General features: G+C 30.5%; 2 protein-coding genes across 3 annotated transcripts; one reads left to right on the forward strand and one right to left on the reverse strand.

The window, feature by feature from the left end:
• Nucleotides 1–2,609: 2,609 nt before the first annotated feature.
• Nucleotides 2,610–13,897, reverse strand: LOC100872713 (uncharacterized). The gene is made up of 4 exons (XM_012489542.3): nt 13,799–13,897; nt 3,257–12,909; nt 2,928–3,167; nt 2,610–2,854 (listed from the first exon to the last, which is right to left on the reverse strand). The coding sequence occupies exons 2-4, from the start codon at nt 12,821–12,823 to the stop codon at nt 2,807–2,809; spliced, it is 9,855 nt and encodes a 3,284-aa protein (XP_012344996.2). The 5' UTR covers nt 12,824–12,909; nt 13,799–13,897; the 3' UTR covers nt 2,610–2,806.
• CSN1b (COP9 signalosome subunit 1b) lies at nt 13,818–18,320 on the forward strand. 2 transcript variants are annotated; one of them, XM_086906480.1, is made up of 7 exons: nt 13,818–13,974; nt 15,847–16,054; nt 16,303–16,395; nt 16,517–17,638; nt 17,728–17,862; nt 17,957–18,020; nt 18,079–18,320. In XM_086906480.1, exons 2-6 carry the CDS (start codon nt 16,028–16,030, stop codon nt 18,011–18,013), a joined length of 1,434 nt encoding a protein of 477 aa, XP_086762606.1. In that variant the 5' UTR covers nt 13,818–13,974; nt 15,847–16,027; the 3' UTR covers nt 18,014–18,020; nt 18,079–18,320. The 2 variants fall into 2 exon arrangements, with proteins under 2 accessions (XP_086762606.1, XP_086762603.1); XM_086906477.1 differs by lacking the exon at nt 13,818–13,974 and adding an exon at nt 14,417–14,750.
• Nucleotides 18,321–18,435: the final 115 nt, after the last annotated feature.

An 18,435-nucleotide genomic window follows, 5' to 3' on the forward strand; every position in this document is an offset into this window, starting at 1 on the left:
ATAGATAAATTGTAAATAAAATTATAGTAAAACTTGTAAAATAAATTTGAAATTTACATATTTATAGAAAAATTATTATACTTATTATGCAACGTATGTAATTTAATGTTCTCATAATTGCAACATGTATTATGCATATATTATACAAGAATAATAGAAATATATATATATATATATAACTTTTTTCATTTAATCTTATATGATATACATAACACGATACGACAAATACTGTTAGGTGTATTTTAAGGCACTCGTGCAAATAAAATATGAAAAATTAAAACAAAGTTATAAGAAACAAAACATTAAGTGGAATAACAATTGATAGACTTATATATATATATATAAATATATTATATTTTCTTTTTATTTGGTTGCATTTAATGATAAAACTAGATCTTTCAATAAAGTGACTTTTACTGCATTTTTATTCTTTGGAATGTAAACCGCGAAAAAGTAAATTATAAAACAATTGTAGATATAGTCTGTTAACCCTGTATTAGTATAACATCTATTTTTTTTGTAGCCTCTTAACAAGGAATATATTTATTCCATTTTTTTTATAACCAGGAACTTGTTCTTTGCCACTCCCAATATGTATATATTAATAGAATAATAAGAAAAACATTTATAACATTTAAAAACAATTAAAAACTTTGTTATTTGTAAACAGTAACTTATTAGGCACATCTAATAATTTTAATCAAACATAAACATGTGACAGGGGAGTGAATAGATATATTTATAAGTTTTTTATTGAACTATGAGATGTTATTGCTTATACCAATTAACTTTAAATGCTTATATCAATTAACTTAATCTATACTATTAATCTATTCTTATTATAAAAATTTATATTATTAAAAATAAATATAAATAGAATCAAGATTTGATTTAGAATGAGATTTAGTAATTTATTATAGGATACCTTATTTTCAGAGAATATATATAATTTTTAATTTTAAAAATTAAATTATATTATGTTCACTCATTTATATTGTATAATTTTTTGGCATTTTAACATTTCATAGTTCAATTTGTTTCATAACATACATATTATATAAAGATATTATTTTGACTACCCCTGTTTCAAATATATAATTTTATATAAATGTAACCATATATAGTTTTAGGTCTATTTAACATTGCAAGAATACATATTTTTTAAAACAAGAATAATAAACATACATACATACATACATACATATATCTATATACATATATACATATATGTATGTATATACAGAATGTTTATAAAAATTAGTAGGGCATCTTTGGACGGTGGATTCTAGACATCAAATCGATCAAAAAAGTTCATGTACACATATATCTGATAAGGCTTAATTAAGGAATTATAAGTATTTTAAGTTTATATTAGATAGAAAGAGACGGCGAAAACACTTAGGGTACGTGATAGTACCGTATTGCAATCGCTTGCGTAAATCCCTCGATGAAAATAAATATACTAATACTTTTTTATATACAATTGATTATTTCAAATGGACTTCGATATAATCGTATAATATAACTATGTAACATTTTTTTATCATTTAAAAAAAATTTTAATTATACAAATTGAAATCTATGTAATTATTTATTTAACAGAAACTTATCTCAGACAAATTATAGCAAATTCCACAATATTTGTAGTTATATAATAATTATACAATATTTTATTTAAAATTATAGATAAATCGTTTTATTTTATTCAATTTGCCGTACTATCGAAATCCATAGAAATAAATCAAAATACACTTTTATAAGATTCCGAATTAGAAAGACTGAATATGTTTTTATATGTATAATTGCTTTTTTAATTATTTTCACATATACAAGAAAGTCCGAAATATTAATGATATTTGAATCTAAATTTCAGATTATTAAATTATCCAATCAAATCACTGACAAATATTTATTTTTATTTCACTTGCACTAAATATTTTTCATTCTTATGCAGAGAGAAATAATAGTTGATCTAGATATTACTAATTAATAATATGAATCAATATTATACATTAATATCACATATCCATAAAAAATGCAAGCGACATTGCAATACGATACTGCCAAGCACCAGTTGAACGTTCTTGCTCTACCTAATCTATCTAACAAATGTTTATAATTAAAATGTTTAATTCAACAATTAAGTCTTATCAGACATATGATATATATAGATTTTTTTTGATCGTTTTGATATCCATCCTCCAAAAGTGTCCCACATTTTTATAAACACTCTATATAAATACACACACACACACATATATATATATACACACATATATTTATGCATTGTATATATAAGTCTTTTCACAATATAAATAAAAATTCATAACGAGCACATTCACTTATCATATTTTCATTTGTACAAATAAAAGACTGTGTAGTCTTCCAAAACTATAAATAATGTAACATATATTTTTTTTTTTTTTTTTTTTTTTTTTTGCTAAAATCTTTGGCTAAATATCTAACTACTTAAAGTAATTTTTTTCTTTCAAGTAACTTAACAATTAACATCAATCAACAAAGCTTTTCTTTTTTGCAAAGCTCACGGATGTTAATTTCATTGTTTTTTTATATATATATATATATTATATAATGATATAATTATATAATATGATTGCCAAGAATAGTAATCATATTGAAAATATACAATTCCATTGAGATTAAAAGAGTCACAGAATTCATTTTGTGTTTGTCATTATAGTACATTTTTCAAAGGTACTCACATCATTTGTTTTAGTATACATAATCACAGGAAATCATCTAATGCATCTATGCAGCCAAAATAATTTATAGTAACTCATTATTATTATTCTTTCGTTTCTGGTTGCATAAATTCAACACATTTTGCAACATCCTATAAAAAATAATCAATAAAATAAAATATTTAAAATTTAAAATGTAAACAAGTATATGAAATAAAATCATACCTGAACCGCAATTTGCAAAGGTGTCAATTCTCCTATAGAACAATCACTTCGAATAACATTTGCTGGCAAAAGCTTTGGACATGGTTTGCCAGTAAAAAGAATAAAAAGCGCGTGTATACTTTTACGTTGTGTCAATTCCATATAACGATGTTGATATCCAGCTAAATGTCGGCGATGTCGTGAAGTTGTAGGAAACCATCTTTCGCACAAATTGCAATATCTTTTATGTTTTATTGTTGCCTATAATAAGTCATTAAAATTAACTTTATTATACAATTATATAAAAATTTATTTAATTAAGCAATTAGAAATAATAAATATTTGTATACCTTTTCATGATAAGCTAATTGCGTTATAATATCAGCAATTGTCATTTCACAGTCTTTATAGGAATGTTTTTTATTTTCATCTATTTTTTCAATTTGACTTATCATTTTACTTTCCATCAACTTTACATCTCCTATCATTTGCTCAACTTCTTCTTGATTCGTTATAACAGGCGGAGATCTGGAACTATCTCTATCTGAATTGGAATCAAAATTTAAAGAAAACTCTGGCACTAATAATGGCATATTATCTTCCTTTGTCTTTTTATCGTTTGAATTATCACTTTCCTTCTGATATTCGCTGCTATTGTTTTTTTTCTGAGATTTTTCCTCCTGCAATTCTTTCATGTTGTTATTTAATGGATCAGAATTATTCAAGGATGCCTTGTTGTTGCTCATTGTTGTTTTATCAAATCTTTTAGAAGCTTTTAACGAAATCGTTGTCAATTCGGAAACATTATTTTCTTCATGTGTGGAAGCTGTAGGGCAAACCAGAGAAAAAATTTCATTTTGTTTTGAACAGCTTTCTTCAATTTCTTCCGTTTTCATTTTACGAGGAGATTTGTGTCCTTTCACTTCTGAATTTTTAGATGTTCTATCCTTTTTTACTTCATCATTTTCTTTGTTAGTACATACTTTTTCAAATTTATCTAATGATTTTCCAAAATCGTTAAAATTAAAACTTAAACCTTGTTTCTTTTCAGCTACTGTTCTAAGTCGTGATTTTCTTTCTTCTATATCTATATTTTCCGGTCGAGTCAAGCATTTTTTCAATGTTTCCTTAGCAGCTAATACTTCTTTAACCAATAAATCATTGCAATAAAAATAATCATTTGATTCTTTTTCTGAATTATACGATTGTTGATTTTTTATTAAGATATGATCGTTTTGATCAAAAGTATCTTGTGAGAAATGTTGAAATTCATCGAAATATGGTTCTTGATTAATATACTTATTCTTAGAATGCGATGCATAGTCAATTTTTGATGCAAATATATCAGAATACATATTATTGTTATCGATAAGCTCCAATTCTAATTCCAATTGAGTTGGAATTGCATTTGCCATATTTATTTTACTAGTATTTTCAGATTCAGAATTCTTTGGTTCATCATCGCTACTATTTGGTGATGCTGGCAGAATTTCTATGGTAGTTTGACTTTCATCAGAAGAATCGATTTTAATTATTGAACTATCATTATCATTATTATCTAAACATGTGACAGAATCTAAAAATTTATCTTCTACAGGAGATGTACTTCCCTTGGTCCCAAATGATGAGTATTTCTTCTTCACAACCATCAGATCGTTGTTTTCGTTCGTTAAAATATTTCTAAAGGAATGTTTCGTGACAGTCTCTTTTATTTCATCCTCGCTCTCATCATTATAATTACAATACGCTTGTTCATTTTGAGAAAATAATTTCTTCTTCCCCTTCTTCTTTAAATTTTTACTTTCATTATTATTTGATTTGAAAATATTATCATCCATATTATCATCTAAATTATCATCGAATTCAGTAATTGATTTCGAGTGTATTTTTATAAAACCAGAGTCTGATAACCTTCTCTGTTTGCACTTAGTGGGAGATAAATTGGATACTGAATTAGATCTAGATAATTTTATTTTATTATTGTCAATTGTAACCTCGTTACTAATATCATTATCTTTATTATCCTTTACGTGAGTGGTCGTATCAATTTCGACATTTTTCGACTGCTTCAAATCTTTCACCATATAATCCAGAACATTTAATCTTTGCAACTTTACTTTTGGTTGCCATTTTGAAGTTTCAGCGATCGAAGTCTTTTTACTTTTACTAATTTCGCATTTAAATTCTGTTCCGATCTGGGTTCTTTTTATTATAACCTTAGGAATTTTCTCGATAACGCACTGAGGAAACTTCTTCTTTAATTCATCGTTAATTGCCGTGCTCTTATTGGCAGTGTGTTTCGAATCTTCTTCCTTTGCTCTTTTGGTTTTTTTCAAAGAAATTTTAGAAATATTCGAATCTTTCCCTTTATTTCTTTCTGGTGAAAAATATTTATTTTCTTCTTGCTTTTTCAACTTTAGTTTTGGTATTCTTTCACTTTCCGCATCGCTGGACATCGATTCGTGAAAATTTGTATCTTCTTCGTCAGAAGAAGAAGTTTCCGCTTCTCCTTCCGTCCCTGAACTATTCTCCATCTCGAACCTTTCACTCTCTTGCGTTTTAAGCTTCTTAATTCTCACCTTTGGAACAGTCTTCTTAGTAGCTTTTCGTTTTAAATATAATTTCAAATCTTTAGACGATATATCCTCCAATTTTATTCTCACCTTAGGTACTTTATTCTCGTAATTACTGTATTTCAATGTATACGATTCAACATCTTTGTTATCCATATCCACACCTTTGTTTTGCTCTGGAGATTGCGTTTTATCATACTTGTTAGAAGATTTTTCTAAAATTTCAACCGTTGGAGTCACTGACCGTGATCTATTTTTCATAATGATCACCTTTGGTATTTTTGGACGTAATTCGGATAATAATTTCGTATCGTATTTATTGTAACTTTCACAAGAATCTGTATGATCTATTGAACACTCCGATTTCGACGTATCAGCTTTCTTTATAATCAGTTTGGGTATTGCCTCCACGTCCGTATTGCTATCCGACGAATTAATTAAATTTTTACTATTAACTCGTTCGAGACGAATTTGTTCTTCTTTCGATTCATCTTCTTCAGTCTTATTTTGGCTAATTTCAACGTCCATACTACCCGGCGAGTTACCACAATACGTATTGAAAATAAGCGTTTCTTTGTCCGCTAAAGAATCTTGATCGCAATTTATCTGAGGGACAGTTAGCAAATCATCTTGTTCGTTCTCGATTCTTAAACCATCATTTCCTATTGTTTCTTCCGCTAAAGTTTCCTCTATATTTGACAGGATAACTTCTATTTCACCTTTATTCGATACAGTTTCGGTGATGCATTTATCCTCAATGTCAATTTGATCTTCCGGAAAACCAACAAAATTTTGTTCTTCGGAAAAATTTTGTTCGTCGTCTATTTGATCGGAATTCACATTTTCTTCTTCGTATTCGATCGTTTCCACGGAAATGTATCGATCTGTTAAGTCTGTCAACATTAATTGAGATTCGGGTTGTTCCTCTTGTTCCATTACGGAAACGGAAGTTGAATCTTTCAACGGATTATCATCATTTTGATATTTCGAAAGCTCAACATCTTTTTCTTTCACCTCGTTTAAATCCTCATCGTGATTTTCACTAGAAATTTCAACCTCAAATTGCACGCTTTCTTTTTCACATTCCAAGATATTTTCTTCATCGATATCTTTCTCGCATTTCTCCACAATTTCATTAAACGCGTCATTTGATTTTTCCAAAGGATCCAAAAATTCTTGTGAAATTTGATCGAATCCGTTAGATTCTACTTCTGAAACTTCATTTGTCACATCAATCACGGACTCTGGTATTTGATCAATTTCTGGATTTTCGTTGACTTCTACACGATGTATTATACTTTCAAAATTCTTTTCGGTTTCTGAAGGAGTTTGATCATGAAACACGTTCGTATTACTTTCTTCCTCGTGCTCTTCGACGTGCTCCGCCGTTTCTTCTTTCGAAACAACGTTTTCATCGTTCTTTTCCTCTTCGAGGTCGCACAAAGTAAATTCCGGCTTATTCTCATTCATCGAGGATTTTTCTTGTTTCGAAGTCGACTCGTTCTCCTTCTCATCCACGCTCTCCTTCCCTTCACCCCCACGAGTAATTCCATTTTCAATTTTATCGATAATTTTATCACTGCATTCATTCTTCGAATTCTCATTTTCATTTATCCGAAGATTTTCTCCCTCTTCCTCTGGCTTCAACTTATTATTCAATTCTGAATTATCTAAACATTTTTCTACTATTTTGTTATTTTCACTCACATCCTGTTTCTCATTTCCTACATTTTCACGATCCGACTCTAGAGAAGTTGAAGTGGCGATATTCGATCGTGTTCGATCAGGATTGTTCGTATAATTAGTAATTTCGCGATCTTCGTTACTCTTATCAAGTTCAACCGTGTGTTGGGCGCCCCCTAAATCTAAATCTTTATCCTTATTCGATAAATTATCGATACTCTCCTCATTTTTAGATTCCAAATCCGATTTCTCGACCGACCCGTCTTTCTGCGATTTAGGTATAGCTACGCTTTTGCTGCTCGTGTCCTGATCTTTCTTACTCGCTTCAGCAATGCAATTTTTATTTCGATCCATGATCTGTTCATCGGAATCGCTGCTGCTGTACATTTTATAATGATCAGTCCAAACGGCATTGTTGTTCCTAATGCTGTGAACGTAGTCCTTGTACTTAACGTGATTCTTACTGTAAAATTCGTCCGAATTATTTCTTTTCCTATCGTAAAGGTACTTCGTGCTCTTGTATTCGTACTTCTTCCTCTCGCTAAGGCCGTGATGCCGCTTCTTCTTGTACAATTTACGAAACTTGGAATTGTAATAATTGTTCCAATTATCCGTGTAGTGGGACTTTTTCGGGACGGATGGGTACGAGTCTCGTTTACCACGCGCCTCCATCATCAATTCGTGATAAGTGAATCTTCGATTAGGGCTATAAGATATTTTTCCATCTTTGGTTGTGTATACAGGAACTGTGTGCGGATCTTCTAGCTTATCTATACTCGAGAATATGGGATTAATGTAACCGTTGCTACTTTGAAACATTTCGCAGTCTTCGAAAATGTCGTCTATCTTTGGCTTCTTCCACCTGCCTGCCGCGCTGTACACTGCCTCATCATCCTTCTCGTCCGGCCGATCATCCAGATCCACATACTTGCCTAACTTTAAATCCAAATCGCTCAACGAATTACCACCAGTTCTTAACTGGTGGTCGTTGCTTTCTGGCAGTTTCGTAGAAGTCTTGGGGAGAGATACGCTTGCCAACTCGTTTTCCATTGTACTCGACGCATCCATCGAGCCACGCGCCTTTCCTATACGAGTATCGTCGTCCACCCGAATAGAATTGTTATCTTCCTTGTCCTCGTTCTCCGGCTTATTCTTAATTTTATTATTTGCGTCAATTATGGCAGTACTTGATATTGCGCTTTTTGATTTGATTATAGGCTCGGTACCCTGATTTGTACCCTCGGTTCTCGACCCATCGCACACATCGTTGGATTTACTTAAGAATCGATTGTCCGACGCAACGCAATTGCAGGTTTCCTTAGAACTCGTTTCCTCCTCGTTTCCCTCCAACGAGCCACCCCTTTTCACTCTCGAATTTTTCTCGCCAGGATCCAACTTCTCGCACGATCCTCTCTGCTCCCTGTCGGACAGTCTCGAGTCGTTCTTTCCCTGATCGTGCTGTCTACGCTGGCAATCGAACGCTGGCTTCGAAAAAGATTGGGGATCGTCGTACAGATCGTCGTACAACGATCGTTTTCCCGCCTGCTCCTTCGCGTTTCTCTCCGTGCACGAGACGTTGATCTCGATTTGGATCCCCTCCAACGAATCTTTCACGTGATCCTCGCCTTTCTCACCGAGGATCAACTTCTTGCCAATCTCGTTCTCCTTGATTTTCAAGTTCACGACTTGAATAGTCGAGTTCCCCTTCCTCGCCTCTTCCTGGGAACACCTCCTCGCCTTGTGACCGTTTGTCGACTTCTTTTCCGCATCCAGACACATCTTCTCCTTCGTTCTCCTGTACTCTTTCAGCAAACGCATCTCCTCCGCCGTGTATCTAACATCCCCCCCGTCGACCGTCTTTAAATCCTTCTGCAACAACTTGGAGGTCTGAGATTGGATGGTTTCGTGGAACGTTGCTTTGCCGTGTTTCCTACTTTCAGTCTCCTCCCCGGGAAGCTCTTTGGCCGACTTTCCACTCGCCGTTCTATCTGTGCCGCCCTGCGTTCTCTTATCGTTCAACGTATCCTTCATCACAGCAACGGAATAGCGTTTGTATTGGGACGTCATATGGCACGCGGGATGCTCTTCACCCTGGAACGAATCTTTCGATTGTCTCGTATTATCCCTTTTCTGGGTTACAGCCTTGTCCACTTTCCAACTGGTCGCCTCTCTTTTTTTATTAAGATCGATCTCGCAGGACGTTGGACAGGCGGTTGTCGTGTTCGTGGACACATCCTTTATCCGTCTCCTTCTGTGCGACTCTTTCTCATTTTTCAGATTCGACTCGTCGCCAGACGCCGTCGGGCTTAAATTTGCATTCATAGAATCGACGTTGTCGCCTGAATTGTCACGCTTTTGAATCCCACCTCTTATCGCCGTTTCCATCGATCTTCGCACGCTTTTGTGCTTCCTTTGCACGTGTTCCTCCTGCTGCTCAACCTCCGACTCGTACTCGACGGACGTCAGAATACTATTCCTTCCATCGTCCTCTTTCACATCCATCAGGCACGCTTTCTTTCTCGCAGCGTTCGCTCCAAAACTTTTCTGCTTATTTTTCTCGTCGTTCGATCTCGTCTTAGAATTGTGGGACAGGCCAAAATCACCTACCGTTTCTCGTTCACTCGTATCGATCTCGTGATCGCCCTTGTCGTGATTTTCCTTTTCCCGAAACTCGAGCCCCAAACTATCGAGAGATCTATTTTTCACTTTGTCCTCGCCGCTCAACCGTGTAAAACTGATTACTGGATCATTGTTTTGCATCACTTCTATGGGATTCGTAGATATCGATAAATCTTCTATGTTCTGGGACGATTCCTCGGTGTCCGAGTGAATAGGGGTGTTCAATGTGGTGGATATCGGTGTGCATTCGGATGTTGGTAAATCTGGTAAACTGATGTCGTCAGGATTGTGGGATTCCTCGAAGCTGTGCTGTTTCTTCAACTCTGTATTATCGTCTAGATTCTCCTTCTCCGACGTTAACACCCTTAATTCGTGATTCGAAACGGTGCTCATAGGAACCGTCGTTGCAACCGTCGTGGTTTTGACAGTTTCAGATTCAATGTTCTTCACGCTTGTACTTTTGTTCATGTTATCCAAAGACACGGTGTAATCGGTAGGCAGTATACGAGTTGCATCGCTCTTGTCCCGCTCTGTACTTTCGGCAACTATGGTTTCATCGTTGTTCGATTCTGTTCTGAAAAATGGTATTGTCTTCTGTTTCTCGAGTGTCTGTATAACCTGATCGTCAGGCGCACCAAGGATGTTGCTTATTTCTAAATTGTCCACTATGTGAATGGTGGGTATTTCATCAGGGCCGTTGCTGATACAGTGTATGATACTTCCAGGTTTTACAACCCCTTCCCCGATAGTTCTTTTGGAAGTTTTCACAATTTGAGAATTGTCAGATGCGGAATACGATATGGTCAAACAATCTTGGGCTGTTATCACGCTCGCTTCGCCTTCTTTGTCGTTACTTTCTACAGCCTCGCTCGAGCAGAAATTATTTTTCCTCGAGACTTCCGCAGTTTGTGTTTTCGATGAAAGATCTATGTTTTCGTAGCTTACCACGACGACCGGTGTTGTTTCACTTAGAACGGTATCTGGCAAGTTGGCCGTCCCATCTTCGTCGTCAGTTTCGTCCCAATTAGCCAAGAATTGTCTGACGTCCAAATCCGGTTTATTGGCAAACTCTTTCGTAGTTTTTTGCTGCTGCATCATTGTTTCGTTGCTAGTATCAGTATTTAAAGTATTAAAGCTGTGACTCTCACTCGTTTGTACTTTTAATTGATTTTGATTGAAATCTTCGTGTATCGAGAATTGATTCTGCTTTTGAAATGTCTCTATACAAGAAGAAGGAACATTTTGTTCATTTTGTTGAGGAATCATTAATTGCTCCGGTTGCTGCGATTGTTGACATTTTTCGTTAACCATAGCAATATCCTGACCCTTATTTTGTTTATCGATCTCTTTTGATGCTTGTTCTATAATTGGTGCATGTTGCAACTTGGGGAAATTATCCGGTAGATAATTGGAATTTATCAACATACCATTCTGATCGAACTGCAAATTAATAGGCGGCATCGTGTTCATCGGTGTTGCCACACGTGGCGTTTGTTGAACCGGATTTTGATATCCAGACGATTGTTGTAATTTTAATACTTCTCTATATCTGAGAATACATTCTTTATATTTGGGATGGGATTGATAGCCAGGTATCCTGCTCAGCTCTCTAAGATGATTTTCTATTGAAAATTTTTGCATTGCTATTTTATGTTGATATACTTGATGCTGCGGAGAAGAGTTGTGCATAAAGGTATTCTGCATTCTGTTCTGCATCATTGTAGTATTATCAGTCGTCTCTTGACATTCGTGAGACATTTCTGTAGAGATATTTCTTGGAAATTGCGAATTAAAATATGGATTTTGAGAGGATGATGCCATATTTGTGTTTACGTTTAAATTAGGCATCCCTTTAGATAACATATTCCCATTCTGATATTGGAATTGTTTGTTATTGAACTTTTGTTGGGGAGGAATGAAATTTTGTTCTTGATGTTTAAGCATTCCTGAATTCGGCATGTTCATATTATTCGTCCTTGTATGTTCTTTTACAGGGTACGGATATTTTTGATGCTCCGTAGAATAATTGTAATTTTGCATGGAATAATTGTGAAACATTCCTGAAGATGTTACGTAATTTCTATGCATTAGATGATCCTTATGATATTTATAATCTGCAAAATTTCTTCTATGATCTATAGTGGGCGCATTGGGTAATACAGGACTCATTACTTCTTTACCTTCTAAATTATCTTTTCTAAAATTACAATTATTTCCAAAATGTTTATTTTCAATCTGATAATTAGATGAATGTACATTATCTCTATACGATGCGTTATTTTGATAGGATCCAAACTTCTCCCACTGTTGATAATTAATATTAGGATCTGAATTGCAACACAAACCTTTACAAGGGATAAACGAAGAAGAGGGGCCAGGTTTTCCAGGAGGTAGTGAATTAATATTAGTACTTCTTGGTCCCATATTTCCAGAGCTCGATCCAGTTCCTAGTGCCGGTCCATGTCTGGAACTAGGCCCAAACATAGAATTGGGACCAGTTCCAGTGCTAGGATTGGTTCCAAGTCCAGAATTAGTTCTAGGTCCAGGGATAGACCCAGGTCCTGTTCTAGGTCCGGAGGGTGCATTTAAATTGCAGTTTGGTCCATTTAGATGACCTATAGGTCCATTGAAAGGCACCTGATTACTTCTATATCCTATTTCATCATTTATAGTTCCAATTGAGGTGTTTCTAGGATCCACAGAAGCATTTATGTTATCTAACATAGGATTTCTTGTATTTGGAGAACCGTAATGGCCAATGCAATTCTGCATTTGCACCATAGATGCAAGAGGGCTATTATTTGGAATAGTTGAACCATTTGAGGCGTTGTTAAAAGATTGAAAATTTCTTGAATTGTAATTTGCATCGTTCTGATGCTTATTCAGGCTCTCCGAGTTAAGGCTAATTGGATTTAATGTAGGACTGACACCAGGAATGAATGTAAGGTGACCAGAATTTATATTTTGCGTAGAAGATGAAACTTCATTTGTTTGTGAGGTATTATATTGGTGCCAATCTGGCATATTCCCACCGTAGTTCATTGTACATTGTTTTACTACAAATTTTCTGTATTTATTTCATCCCCTTTATTCACAAAAAATAATTGCACTAGAAGCAGGAACAGAACCTGTAGAAAGAAAATTAATTTTGTTTTAATCTTTTCAATTTTATTTAATTTATTAATTTATCTATATAATTATATCAAATTATTTTAAATTACTTTAAAAATTATGTTTTATCGGATCATAAAAAATCATAATAATTAAAGAAGAAAATTCATTTTTAAAAACGATTAAATGAATCAATATGCTAAGAGTTTATGTCTTGATACAATGCCTCTTATTTATATATATTTTTAATCTATTTTATAAAATATTATTTATACCATAATATATAAATTAAACTTACATTTCTAAATCTTGTGAAAATAAAATTTCAAAGTATTTGTTCCATTTTTTTAATATATTCATCAACACTTATCACACATTACTACTATATACAAAATTATTATGAATCTTATTTAATTTCAATTTTAAAAAATACGATTTACATAATTATAAAAAATTATAATTTTAAAACTGTTGATTTAATTATACGAATAATTATATGAACAATTCTAAAATTTTTCATCAATTCTTTTAATTCTAGTACTATTCCATTTAGATTTAAATAACAGTTGCCAACGATGTATCTTATCGCGCAATAAATCTTTCTTAAAAATCAATTTTTTTTTGTTTTACGCGAAATTATAATTTTCGCGAAACGATTCGATCAAAGACACATGTTTTCTACACGACACATCTGTCATCATAAATGCACCTCAGCAAACGGACCTTGAAGGTACAAAGGTTGACAAAGTTCACATATTTTAAGCAAAAAGTTTCGTTAATAGTTTGTTAACGATCTATAAGCAAAAATATATATAAATTCGAAATATTGAAATTGTATAGTGCAAAAATTTTCACTTTTTAATTTATTTATCAGATGTAAAAAAAACGAAAATGATAAAATCTTACCTGCACGTTAATGCAACTCACAATATACACGCCATATTGGACATGACTACTAGACAGACATCATGCGTCTTTTGGAGCCAGGGGCTTAGCTACGTTTACGTTTCATTTTAATCGTTACCGTTGGATCGTATCGATCACACTTTTTGTTCCTCGTGAGATAATTGAAACGCCCAAAGGTGTGTTTTCATATTACTAAAATATTTGACTATTATGAATTTTGTATAAATTTATTATTTGTTTTCGATGAATTATTACTTTATATAAGTTTATATTTTATATAAGTTATAATTGACACAAAAAAATAATACAAATATTAGAATTACATAAATGCAATGATAAAATTTTTTCTCTTATATAAATAATTATTTATTTAATAAAATAAAAGGAAATTAATTATTAGAAAAGGAATTAATTTATTTATAACATTAAAAATATCATAATATATATTTTTATGAAATATATCAGAATATTATTATTATATTAATGAATTATCAAGAATTTTTTTGTAAACTCATAATTATTATAAATATTCAATTTGATTGAAAAAAATAGATATTTTACATTATAATTGATCAATACATTATAGCAAGTATTTTTAAAAGTTTACGAATAGTCTTTCCATCATGTAAAAATGTTTTTAAAAATATTTGTATTTTAAAGTTTTGTTATTCATTTGTTTCATAATCATATTAAAAAGAATATCAATTATGCTATTATTATATTAATTATTAACTATTATTGATATAATATATAATAAATAATAATTAAAATAATAATTATTCATTGTTTTACATTTGATACCATAATGAGACAAATCTGGCAACAATGTCAGGTCGATATAAACATAACCTAGTCAATCATAATTCGATCTGTCACGATTTATAAAATATTTGTTTATTGTAATATGTTGTCTTTAAAATACAAGAGATGAAGTTTTCAAGAATATAATTAGGTGAATAATTATTACATAATATAATAGAATGTACAATAATATCTTAATAGTAAAGAATAGTTAAATTTATTAAATATTTATATTTAATTAATATTTTTTTTATTTTTATATATAATACAAATAATTAATTGTAAGTTAAAACTTTTGACCAATAAATATTTTATCTTTTTTAAATTTTTTATAAAAATATAATAATATTGTATAATCTTAAATATATAATCATAATCTTAAATAATCTAATTCTAATTCTAATACTAATACATACATACATACATACATATTAAATTCTATTTTTTGCATTAAAATTAATTAACAATATTATTCATTATTATATTTCTAGTTCTAAAAAAATTTATGATAAAATCAAATAATTATATAATAATAACATATCCTTAAGATAGAACAAAATTTAATATATTCTTTAAATATAAATATATAAAAATACCTACAATAAATACCTAAAAAAATTATATACGTATTAAAAATAATACTATTTTTTAATACGTATTTGTAATTTTAAAAACAATTTTATTTATATGTTTCATTTTTACTCAATATTTATTTAATCTCTTTTATTTAATATTAGAAGTTCTTTTACACTTTTAATCTTCTGCTTATTTTTAAAATTTGCATGTAAACGAAATTTAAACTTGCTTTATTCTTACATTTATTTAAAATCAATATAAATGTTTCAAATATAAGTATTATGTCAAATTTTTCTAATAATTATATACAATATTACTTTAAATATTATTCCTGTTATTATATTATTCATTTACTATATTATTTATTTATTTAAATTATTATTTATATTTAAATATTAATTTTCTAGAAAAACATTTATCATAATTGCTCTATATATTACATTAAAATAAATAAAATGTACATCTTACATTAGAATTCATATATTTAAAAAAAACGGCGTTGCCAAATTAAACACTATGGTTCATATTTAAAATAAATATGTATATTTTATATATTTCATATTTTCGAAATGAAATATCTAAGTTGAATTAATAAAATTTATTAAAATATGTATGTATAAAATAATATATATATTAATTCTTTAAAATAATAATATATATCGATATTTCAGATTAATTTCGCATAAATGAAAATTCGTCTGATTAGAATTATGACAGTGGAAAAGTGTTAGTTGCTGCATGTTACCTGCCCTGTATGTATGTATATACTTCAGTCCTTTATTATACACTATTCTCGGAAAGTTTTGTTTTCTTTCATAAATTCTTGACCGTAACAGAAAAGAAAACATTGTCATGCCGTTGCAAGTTCACGATGTTCAGGTAATTTTTTAAAATAACGTGCAATAATTGCTACAAATAGAAAATTTCATGCACATTAAAATCATGACAAATTCAAATGTTTTTATCTATTTTTTTTTATGTTATAATTATTATGTTGATCCGATATCTTTCTTAAATCTTTTAACCTTTATGTTCTTAGTTTTCTTAACTTAGAATACTGCAACTTACAAATCTTTTTATTCAAATTATATTTTAAAATATTTTTTATTTATATTTTTTATACATAGCAAAATGTTGTGGAGCCTATGCAAGTTGATGCTCCTGCAGAAGATAATGATAATGCAGAAGAAGAACCATATATTGTGGAAAACCCAACTTTGGTATATCTAATTTTCTTTCGAATCTTTTGTTTTTAATAGTTAATAGTAATAATTTTGTATAACTCTGATTTTATAATGTAATATGTAATATGTCAAAATATTTTATTTTGATTTTTTTCAGGATTTAGAAGTTTATGCTAATAGTTATACTGGTCTTGCTAAACTATATAGACTTATATATATAGCTGATCACTGTCCAATGTTAAGGATAGAAGCATTAAAAATGGCTATATCTTATGTGATGACAACATATAATGTTTCTTTGTATGTCATACTACATAAAAAATTAGTTCAAGCTGTAGGTACACCTGGATTACCAGATGTTGCAGCACAATCAACATCTCAAGACATGTTAACCTTAGATCAAGCTTGGGTTGAATTTCGTTCCAAAAAGGCTGCTTTGAAACTAGAAAAATTTGATACTGATCTTAAAAACTATAGAAGTAATTCAATTAAAGAAAGTATTAGAAGAGGTCATGATGATTTAGGAGATCATTATTTAGATTGTGGGGATCTTGTCCATGCCTTAAAGTGTTATTCCAGAGCAAGGGATTATTGTACTAGTGGGAAGCATATCGTTAACATGTGCTTAAATGTTATTAAAGTTTCTGTTTATTTACAAAATTGGGCTCATGTATTAAGTTATGTAACAAAGGCAGAAAGTACACCAGATTTTTCTGATGTTCATGGCAAAGATAACAATCAATCTATAGTTACAAAATTAAAAGTTGCAGCTGGTCTAGCGGAATTAGCTACTAGAAAATATAAAATGGCTGCAAGACACTTTTTGCAGGCATCATTGGATCATTGTGATTGTCCTGAATTATTATCCCCTGGAAATGTTGCCTTATATGGAGGACTTTGTGCTTTAGCTACATTTGACAGACATGAATTACAAAAACAAGTTATTTTCAGCAGTTCCTTTAAGTTATTCCTAGAATTAGAACCACAGTTAAGAGATATAATTTTTAAATTTTACGAATCAAAATATGCATCTTGTTTAAAATTGTTGGATGAGATAAAGGATAACATACTTCTAGATATGTATATAGCACCACATGTTAATGTATTATATACACAAATTCGGAATAGAGCATTAATACAATATTTTAGTCCATACTTAAGTGCAGATATGAGACGTATGGCAACTGCTTTTAATAGGACTGTATCAGAATTGGAAGATGAACTTATGCAATTAATTCTTGATGGCCAAATACAAGCTCGTATAGATTCACATAATAAAGTAAATTTATCATTAAACTTATCATTATCATCATTTAATATGTTTATAAAAAAATAATTTTTAATTTAATTTATTATATATATGTTTAGATATTGTATGCCAAGGATGTCGATCAACGTAGCACAACTTTCGAGAAATCTATGAGTGTAGGAAAAGAATATCAAAGACGCACACGCATGTTAATCTTAAGGGCTGCAATGTTAAAGCAACAGATTCAAGTTAAAGTAATTATATTTACTGTTTTTAGAATTTGAAAATGAAAAATAAACAATATTAATAAATTTTAAAAATTTGTTTTTATTTTTAATATTTTTATAGAGTCCACAGCGTGATAGTACTCAAGGGGGTGAGATGTCGGTTACCTGGAAACAATAGTTCAGTGGTAAGAAATTCAAATATGATTTATATTAATCTTTTAATTGATAATTATATTTATATAGATGACCTGATGTGGTTATTAAGATATGAAATAGTACTTTGATACCATATTGGGCAATGAATGTTTATAATACCAATACTGAATTCAATCTTCGATAAAAGTTACAAAATATGTATATAATGCATTATACTATAAGTAAAAGCTAGTATTTTCAAAAATGTGTTTATTATGAACAAACCTTTGATAAAATATAATGTATACTAAAAACTTTATTATCAATAAATACACAAATACCTTTTTTCAGGCATGAATATTTTCTTTTCCTTATTGTTCATCTTTATCTATATAATAATCATATATATATCAAAAAATTAATAATAATAAACATATTTATTTTTATATATTAATTATTATATAA

This window comes from Apis florea, unplaced genomic scaffold, assembly GCF_048593485.1.
Source record: "Apis florea isolate Af1SG1 unplaced genomic scaffold, ASM4859348v1 contig_1615_pilon, whole genome shotgun sequence".
Lineage (NCBI taxonomy): Eukaryota > Metazoa > Arthropoda > Insecta > Hymenoptera > Apidae > Apis > Apis florea.

What these genes read in the sequence shown, in the direction of transcription:
- LOC100872713 (XM_012489542.3), bottom strand. Translation starts at nt 12,823, where the DNA reads ATGAACTACGGTGGGAATATGCCAGATTGGCACCAATATAATACCTCA. An exon ending in AATTAGCTTATCATGAAAAG is followed by an intron (nt 3,168 to 3,256) that starts GTATACAAATAT and finishes GACTTATTATAG; the next exon opens with GCAACAATAAAACATAAAAG. An exon ending in CTTTGCAAATTGCGGTTCAG is followed by an intron (nt 2,855 to 2,927) that starts GTATGATTTTAT and finishes TATTTTTTATAG; the next exon opens with GATGTTGCAAAATGTGTTGA.
- CSN1b (XM_086906480.1), top strand. Translation starts at nt 16,028, where the DNA reads ATGCCGTTGCAAGTTCACGATGTTCAG. An exon ending in TTGTGGAAAACCCAACTTTG is followed by an intron (nt 16,396 to 16,516) that starts GTATATCTAATT and finishes GATTTTTTTCAG; the next exon opens with GATTTAGAAGTTTATGCTAA. An exon ending in GTATAGATTCACATAATAAA is followed by an intron (nt 17,639 to 17,727) that starts GTAAATTTATCA and finishes ATATATGTTTAG; the next exon opens with ATATTGTATGCCAAGGATGT.